This window comes from Priapulus caudatus, unplaced genomic scaffold (genome assembly GCF_000485595.1).
Source record: "Priapulus caudatus unplaced genomic scaffold, Priapulus_caudatus-5.0.1 Scaffold1873, whole genome shotgun sequence".
Taxonomy (NCBI): Eukaryota; Metazoa; Priapulida; class Priapulimorpha; order Priapulimorphida; family Priapulidae; genus Priapulus; species Priapulus caudatus.
The window spans coordinates 7,620-17,129 of record NW_014578934.1 but is presented as its reverse complement, the minus strand read 5'-3'; the positions used below and the strand labels follow the sequence as shown (position 1 = coordinate 17,129).

Sequence of the window (9,510 nt, the reverse complement as noted above, 5' to 3'; positions counted from 1 at the left end):
GCGGCGCGCAGGGATGCGAGCGGGTGGTGAGCGGGAGGTGGTGTGGAGATGGGCGCTCTGGGGGCGGGGGCAGCTGGGTGGGGCGAATGTTAAGGTGGGGGGGGGGCGCGAATAGGGCTCAGGCTGAGTGCCGGCGTATCCATGGGGGAGAGGAGATGAGTGGGACTAAGGGGAGGATGCAGGTGGTATGCGTGAGCTGTGCGGAGAGATGGGGGGGGGGTGCGCTGGGCATGCAGGGGTTTTGGGGCCCTGTTTGGCCATCAATGGCGATAAGGTGAGGCAGCGCGCGTCACATCCGCTGTGAGGCAGAGGCGTGGAGCGCGTATCAGAGGAGCGCGTGCTGTGGGCGAGTAATAAGAAGGTGCAGTGGCGGCGCGGTAACCGGGCGTAGCGGCGAGAGTGGAGCCTGGGAGACAGCGGTGCGGACTCTTTGCCGAGGAGGCTGGAGTCGAGGGGGCAGCGGGGGTGGGCCCCCGGGCCGGGGGGGGGTCATTTCCGCTAAGTAAATGGAAGCCAACAGCAACTCGTTTATACAGTCCAATGGGCAGCAGCTAAAGGTCATCCTCTTCCAGTGCGTATGTCGCTTAAATAACATCTACTCCGCTTCAAGTAGGCACAGCTGTGCGCACTAGGTCTCGTGTATAGTCCGTTCTGTGTCCTAGTGACTTGCAGCAGCAGCACTGACAAATCCATTAACGGAGGGTCCAGTTTGGGTGATTAAGCCCCAAAGGCCACTGGTAACGTGGGATAGTCTCATTGCAACGAAAATGCCCAAGTCTCCCCTTCTGGAAGGTTCCTCTCGCGCTTCAGTCCACTTCTGCCTCTCTCGTAGGTGGGCAGATTCCATGCTTATATCACCACCTGCGTCCATTAAATACTCGCTAAAGTACTGGACTTGGCGGCCATCTCTGTCTATAAAGTCTTTCTGCTGACAGTACCTTCCGGGTGTTAAGTCTGTCCCCAGATCTCAGGCAGTCAGCAGGTTGGTTCGGTGTTAAAGGTGGACCGGGTCCGTTAGGGTTCGTCTGAGAGCTTTCGGTTAGTGGTCTACCATTGACAATGCCTTCAACTATGCAGAATAAAGTTGATAGTCTCTCGTCGTCGATGGTTTGCTGGCTGACGATGCCCGAGAGGACAGCTCGGACGGTTCTGATTTGCCTTTCCCATACTCCACCCATATGGGAGGCTGCTGGTGGGTTGAATATCCACTGTACGTTTTGTTGTAGTAGATAGTTGGCTATCTTCTGCTGATTCCACTTTTTTATGGCTTCATGTAACTCCCGCTTAGCCTCAACGAAGTTGGTTCCATATCGGATCTGATGGTCTTTGGGTTCCCTCGTCGTGCAATAAATCGTTGTAGTGCGTTGATGAACGAATCAGGTTCAAGGCTGCAAGCAACCTCAAGGTGCACTGATCGAGTGGCTAGGCACGTGAATAGGCACTCATATCTCTTCACCTCGGTTTTCCTAGCTCTCTTCACATTGAGTGGGCCGAAATAGACAACACCCACTTTAGTGAATGGTGGCTGATTTGTGGTAACTCTATCTCTGGGTAGGTCTGCCATGCATTGCACACTAGGTGGTAGGTATAGTAATCGTAATCGTAATAGTAATAGTAATAGTAATAGTAATAGTAATAGTAATAGTAATAGTAATAGTAATAGTAATAGTAATAGTAATAGTAATAGTAATAGTAATAGTAATAGTATTCATGAGGCTAACTGTCCGGACTATCAACCTATTTTGTCCGGGATAGCGTGTACACACTGCAAATGTTTGGCGCTCGCCTGGCCCGGACTAGTTTGATGTAGGATCAAATTTGAAGTCTGTACGGAATAAGAGTAAGAGATTGAGAGTAACTGGTTTACGGTGATTGTTTTACGGTAATATTAATGGTGCGGTAACGGAGAGAATCATTTTTTATTACAGTATGTCGCAGAAGAGTACGTATCTTGCTATGGGTAAGTGCCCTCGCCATCATACTCTACTGCAGTATTCTGCAAGAGCAGAAGCAGAGCAGAAAACCTGTCGGACAGCCGGAAACAGTTCACATCCTCATGTTCTTTGCTAAAGCTGAGAAGAATGACCTGCTTCAACAGCAACTTCGAGCCAACATTAGGTTTGTTCCCTGTTACAATAATTTGTCGTGTTATCGCATCGCGTGCGTTATAAAAGCATGCTTTTTAATTTTAAATGTCGTTTTACCGATCTCATGCGAAGGTGTATCGATATGTTTCGCGTTGGTATCTCGACTTTCCAGTTGCAGTACGAGAACTAATTCGATTTTATTTCATGGTATTAACAAAATATTAGTGTCCAGTCGTGGTGAGAGCTTTCAAACTCGTGTTTGCTGTTACCAAGAAATGCCTCCCATTGTCGGTAGCAGCGTTTGCGACCGTAAAAATGCACCTGGCTTCTAAATCGAGCCAAACACAAGTGATACGAGAACCCTCGTGGACGCCTATATACAACAGTCTCGCATTTTCCCTAACCACGCCATCACTCACGGGTCAAACTCGCCGCATTTTCTTGCGCAGGTCCATGGTGAAGCATGCAACTGGTCGGATCAAGTACCATTTCCTGGGCGACGCGAACAGCACCCGGATCGCAGCCGACATCCTGGAAAACGTGTTCGATACAATTCCGCACAGCGAGGATCTAGTTATACAGGTATTAAAAACACGGAAGATACCTGCGCTAGATGAGATTGTCTATGTGTTCCTAATTGCATCATGCATTCCTAACCTGTGCGACGTCTGCAGATACCGGCTCACATGTCAAAACGTGTTAGCGTTCGCAACATTCGCAACCAATGTGGGGAGGTAGAACAATGGAATTTAGAAAGTAAAAAATTCGAAATGAGAAAGTAAAAGTAAGAAATTAGAAGTTAAAAGTTAGAAATTAGAAATTAGAAATTGGAAGTTTGAAATTAGAAATTAAAGATTAGAAATTAAAAATTAGAAATTAGCAAAAAGAAATAAGAAATAAGAAATAAAAAATGAAAAATTATACATTAGAAATTATACATTAGATATTCGAAATTCGAAATTAAAAATTAAACATTAGAAATTTGAAATTGGATATTGGCAATTAAAAGTTCGAACTTTATAAATTTGAAATTAGAAAATGATAATACACTGAATATTTTCACGGTCCGTTACCAGGTGCAGACATACGAAGTCGAATCGGTCGTCGCGAAAGTAGGACACGACGTATGGCCTATTCAGCAGTTGTTTAAAAGTTACCGAAAGAAATACAATCTCTTCAACGACATATTTTACTTCATTCCGTTCGCCCTTCACAAGGTCATTGACCTTGTCGAAGTCGAGTCGCATGACATCAAAGGTGGATGCCGACCTGAGATTAATGACCGCATTCCGAAAACTTTGGCGGGAGTTTTGATGCATTCAAAGAGGAGACAATATTCGCGCTTGGCTCAAGAGCAACAACTCGCTGTATATGTATCAAGGTTGCGATAGCACGAGGCGTGTTGGTGACGACAGGCGGGCATGCCGCAGCCTGGGCAAAACCGGGTTACAAATGGCGGCCCTCTACCTCATCAAACTCTCGACCCACATGTCGAAATCTAGAGATATATCCAGGCGGCGGTAGCCGAGAGAAATCTGAGATATTTAATGCGAAAGTACTATTTCACAAAATCGCATCTCGGCGACCAAGAAGTGGTGACGATATTGGGCATGGAGTATCCCGAACTGTTTCACACGCTGCCGTGCACGTGGAATCGGCAGCTGTGCCGCAAGTATGCGCGCTCCATCACCATGCCCTCGGCTTTATTCGGACTGTTCAACCGATGTGACGGAGCGGTGAACTTGTACCACGGCAACTGTCACACGCTATTTCCACCCGAAGCTGAGTTGTAACCGAGCGCATATGTGCATGTTGTGTCGTGCGGCTCTTGCCGCAATTCTAGTTTAATCGCAACGACGTGCATTGTATTTGGCAGATTGATATTATGCTTTGTATATGATTATTAATTAAGGAGAAACTTAGGAAAGTTGTGAGCAATTTTAGTTGCACTCCATTTGGAAAAACAAGGACAAAATATATAGTACGCATTTAAAAGATAATATTGTAAATGGCGCTCCGTAGCTATAAATGAGTTTAATAAATGTCCACGTTGCAACGCGAAACTTTGTTGTTGTTTCAAGCCCCTAACGCGTTTCAATTAAGAGCATTTATGATATAAGAACATTCGGAGTGTATGCCATTCGGGGACTGCTAGCAATGGGTTGAATCCCTTAATATTTATTTACTTATTTCTACCCATTAGGATTGCCTGACGTAAAAAAGGCTCGCTAAAATCATTGGATACAGTATCATGTCCACCCGCTCACGCTACATCTATATGCATTCAACACTCGCACGCAGTGTTCATATATATAGATGCAGTGTGAGCAGGCTGGTATGCAGCTCTAGAACTGTAGTCCTTCGCTCTGCCTGTGGCATGATACTCCAGCCAGCGAGTAAAAGAGCAAGATTCCGATTTGTGTTTTGTGTTGTATGTTGAATTTTGCGAGCGTTAGTGCACTTTATATATTGTGCTCGTGGCGTTACATTTAGGGATTCGTCATCGCGCGAATAATAAATGTATGTTTGTGAATTAAACGAAGAATAAAAGAATAAATATGATGCAGATTTTCCCATCTTATATTCTCGTGCACACGTTGCATTCGGTACCACGCGGATACAAGGTGCTATTACTGCACTTGGTCGCGTAGACAAATATCGTTCCATTCGAAACATAACCGTCTGAAAGTATTTAGCATCTCAGAAACGATAGCTGTCGAATTAATAAACTAACGTCAATGTCAGCACAGGTGTGTCAACGACAGATGTGGAATGTGCGCTTACCAACAAATACGCGATGAATTTTATGCACACTGTCACATACAAACGAGCCAAAAACAATACCCTCCGCTACACTTTGTGCGGAGGATAAATACGCGATGGAATCTATCTCACATAGCCGCGGTAAGATTGTGCAGAGCCCGCATACATAGCATGCCAAAGATATACTTACCTCCTTGTCGGAAAAGCTCACGTAGTAAGGGAAAAAGAAAGGAGAGGAAGAAGGAAAGCGAGAGAGACAGCAATATGGCGGGAGCTATTTAGGGAGAAGAGCGCGATAGGGAACCCCGAGCGAGATGCCCACGTTATCGTTTAAGTAGCGTTCACTTCTAGGTTGGGACAAGTGTCATGTCAAGTATTCTGTCTCTGAAGCGCATATATATGTCTAAAAAATGTGACACCAAATGTAATCGGGGATTTCGCACCGTTGCCACGTCTGCGCAGCGTGATCTTGACATTGCTGGGTCTTAATTCCGCTTCCAACACATCCCTGAGTCATCTATCTTGCGTGCATAATGCAAATTAGTGCATTCTACTGGCGATTTTTATCCCCCAAAAAATCAAAAGAAGGTCTTTTCCAGAGACGAAATAGTGCAACATTGGTGAACAATTTGCGGAAGGTTACTGTTGTATGCCCCCTATAGGACGAGCAGAGCAAACGAATGCTGCGCTTTTGGTGTAATAGATTCACATATCCGATAATACGTGCTCGCGGCACCCTTTTTTGATCAATTACCGATTTCAAATATCGACCTCAGACAACCACGTAGTTACACCCGGCGGGCAAGATCAAAATCGTCAGCAATCCGGGGCTAGGCAAAAACCGGAATACTAATTGCATATGCATTTACCACCTTCCCCATTCAAAATGACTTAGATGACGGCCCTGACACGGTTATTTCTGTCACCAGTGTCTACTGTAACGATTTTGGCTTCTTGATATATTTTGAGGGATGTAATTATACATATACGATATACTACTGTGTGCGCGTAAAGCTTGACGCAACCTCGGCACGTCAGTAGGCATCATTGCTGACGTGGAGATGCAGCTTCAGCTTCATCGAATCCTCCTTGATTCACCAAGTCATCCTTGAGCTTCCGTCGTCGTGAGCACGTGCACGTTTTGTGTGTCCTCTATGCCACGTGATATACCACGGCTAACGGGTATATAAGGTGACATATGACAGTTGTCAAGCACTCGACTCAGCGACTGAGTCGCTGTCAGAGTCACCTGCCGCTGCACTCGCGCCAGACTCAGCAATAGTCAGCCAGAGAGGGAGGAAGAGTCAAGACGCTCAGGACCACCGGCACCACGAGCTTCGTATAGCGTATGACCATTGAACTATTATGTACGATGACTGTTGTATTTTGATTGCTGAGGGCGTCAAGTAAAGAGGCTATTGTACATAGCCAAGTATCGCTTATATCCGTGTTGTTGCTCTGTTTGTCGTTGGTTGGTCATAACGGAATGTGCCTGGCAGTCGAGGTGCACGACCCGACGAGTCGCCCTTGTGGGACGATCACGGCCTGATCAACCACAACGCCACAGGGGCAAGCGTTACACTGGTGCCGTGACCAGGATCAACTAATCGATAACAGAGCAGCGTGTGTGTGTGGCGTGTCGTCACTGAATTTACACTTGTCGGCCTGCCCGTCAACATATTATCCAAACCTCACGTCTCAACGCACAAAACGCGGATATTGGTTGCTGTGGAGCTCTGGTAACTCTAAGATGCCTCTGCCAAGAACGCCTGTGTCTAGGGCGCGAGCCTTCAGCACCAGAACCATCGAGCGGCAGCCTAACGTCTGGGGTACGCCACCGGCTCCGGGGAGCATGGTTACCCCGAGAGTGGAGACCCCACTGCGGTGCTTGGAATCCTCGGAGCATCGCGATGACCATCGCATGTACAGACAGAGAGAAAGAGCAATACCGCACTGCTCGGTGCCAGACTGGCGGCCATTCGTCATTTGATTCGTATAATCTCACAGGAAACTCACAAACTGCTTTAGAAATGTGTGTCCATGAGCATCCCGGTAGACAATTTAGCAACAATGCACAGTGAGTGAAGTGCAAGATAAAAATAACATTCCGGTTTTGTCTCCAGCTGAGTGAGCTAGCGCGAAGATGGAAAAAATGCTGCGATGTGTCCGCAGATTCATCTCTCTCTCTCTCTCTCTCTCTCTCTCTCTCTCTCTCTCTCTCTGTCTCTCTCAATCTTGCCCTTTCGCCTCCTCTCTGACGTCGATAAGTGTTTTATAGCCGAGAGTCCATGATCTATAGAAGCACGTGATCGATCTACCTAAGACGTAAGTAGCAACTTCGCGTGTAGACACTATATGGTGGCAAAGATTCGCGTTTATTTCGGTCAAACATCAGACCACAATATTGTTGTAGCCGTGTAGTTTGAGATGGTAGCAACAGTAGCGAAAAACTCGGTGCGCTACCGTTTACAGGAGCCATCGGCTGGTGCTTTTATTTAGCACTGAAACGCAACCAGCGTCTGTGATGATCGAGTTTGGGAACGTGAGCTGTAGAGCGGAGTTTGAGTTCAGGGGAGGAAGCTAGTGTCTATGGAGAGATTTGAACGTCCTATTTTAGAGCACGCCAGTCGACCTACTTTCGAGCCACGCCCACTTTTTAGCAAAATGAAAATGGCCATCTAGATTCATTCGATTTTGTTAAATTTACCTACCTACGTACCTACCTACCTACCTACCTACCTACCTACCTACCTACCTACCTACCTAATCATATCTACGTGTAATATTGTGTTTTAGATTCTTCGTTACAGTAATTTTACTGGAATATTTTATTGATGTTATTTGCACGATAATCGAAAACCAAAATGGCGATCATCTAGGCGTAGCGCCATCTCACCAAGATTTCAGACTTTCAGATCTGAAACATTTATTTTTGCAACAAAACTAACCCTGAAACAAAACAGTGAAATTTCTAATAGTCTAAAACAGTGAATAAGGACATTTGATCACATTTTGGTTCGTCATAAATGAAACACTTACCAAATTTTAAATATTATCTCCTTCTTCTATCACATCCAAGGTGAGCTATAGTGTCATTGACACTTTCATTATGCAGTTAAATCCATGCGAAACACATTGTTGTGGGCATGCGCAGTTTGTGAGTAAAGACACGCATAGATTTATATACATTATAGATAGATATAAAATACATTCACACACACACAGAGACGCACGCCCGCACGCACGTACACACATTCATGTTAGAACCTATAATTTGCGTAACAAGCTCCCTGGGAGCCACACCCTCGGCACCGCGGCTTTATCCCGTGCTAGCATGCATGCCCACGCCGTATAAGTTGGTTTCGGATGTGCATTGACGTGGGATAGACCACGAATTCTAATATAATCTTAAATATAATGTTTATAGCCTTGTCTAGTTTATTAGCGTTGCAGACGTGCAATGCCACATCGTAGTTATCATTAGTTATGATTTTGCGACATTTCTGTTCAAGTTACGGCATATGCTGTTGTGTACAACTAGCATCTGTGATTTACGGATATTTTCGGATATTTTCGGTTATTTTCGGGATGCGGGATTAGACCGTTTTAATTATCTGGGAACCGCAAAATGGCACCATTTTTCACTGGATGCGCGAGGAATGGATTCCCTTTTCCTCATCAGATAAAGCACCCTTCTGAAGCAATGGTTTCCTCAATATGGGAGGCGCGATTATTGTAGTATGCAAGACGCCACAGGTAACGGCTAAATAGTACGTATTGTAACACGCAGACAATTTTATGTAGACAGAAAAACCAGATACAAGTAGCTCAATCGGTTTAAAATTTAATCGTAGATACTATAGATGCTATAGACTAGATGCTCTAAGTATTACCGACATACCGAGATGGGCCAGACGAGGTAATCACTTGGTAGTACGGGGTAGTTTAGTTTGTGTCCTGGAGCTGAAACTCCTGGTTTTATACTAGTCTTGCTAGCATTATAAAGTTGGGTTTAAATGGTGCCTTGCACCACATCATGGGTTGATCAAATACACTCATGAATATTGTATATCTCTATATAAAATCTTTATATATATGATATACATCGACGTGTTAACTCGCGGTACGATACTATCACATAGGTCAAGCGCGCATGTATGCGCATGGCTTGACAATATACACACGCCGAATCATCATTCTCTGAGGGTTACATAGATGAAGCGGTGTAGATGGACGCAGTCAATGAGAGAGGGGATGAGCAAGATAGATAGAGAGAGAGGGAATGAGCAAGATAGAGAGAGAGAGAGGGAATGAGCAAGATAGAGAGAGAGAGAGGGAATGAGCAAGATAGAGAGAGAGAGAGGGGATGAATGGAAAGAGTCAGGAGAGACATCTGATTCTATAAAGTCTACGGTGGGTACGGTACGGCATGTTATCTTAAAACGGGGTGCAAATATCCAGGTAAGTAAAGTACAAAACTGGTTTATCGCGACCTAGACTGGTCTCCTGTCTCATCACATCATTATTAGTTAAATAACTCCTAGTAATTTACTAACGAAGTCACCAGACAGATTGACAGTCTATTTCTTTAAATCGTCGACCACGAGAGACATGCGCCGATATACGCGCACATTCGCTCGTGAACATTCCGATTCTCATA

General features: G+C 45.2%; 1 protein-coding gene across 1 annotated transcript; it reads left to right on the top strand.

Annotated features, from left to right (window-relative positions):
- The first annotated feature begins 506 nt into the window (after positions 1 to 506).
- On the top strand, positions 507 to 3,880 carry LOC106817805 (xyloside xylosyltransferase 1-like). The gene is made up of 5 exons (XM_014822505.1): positions 507 to 571; positions 1,993 to 2,118; positions 2,537 to 2,669; positions 3,164 to 3,388; positions 3,590 to 3,880. The coding sequence occupies exons 1-5, from the start codon at positions 507 to 509 to the stop codon at positions 3,878 to 3,880; spliced, it is 840 nt and encodes a 279-aa protein (XP_014677991.1).
- Positions 3,881 to 9,510: the final 5,630 nt, after the last annotated feature.

Excerpts from the sequence above, each read along its gene's own strand:
- LOC106817805 (XM_014822505.1), top strand. The coding sequence starts at position 507 with ATGGAAGCCAACAGCAACTCGTTTATACAGTCCAATGGGCAGCAGCTA. Across the intron at positions 2,119-2,536 it reads CAACTTCGAGCCAACATTAG|GTCCATGGTGAAGCATGCAA; the intron begins GTTTGTTCCCTG and ends TTTCTTGCGCAG. Across the intron at positions 2,670-3,163 it reads GCGAGGATCTAGTTATACAG|GTGCAGACATACGAAGTCGA; the intron begins GTATTAAAAACA and ends GTCCGTTACCAG.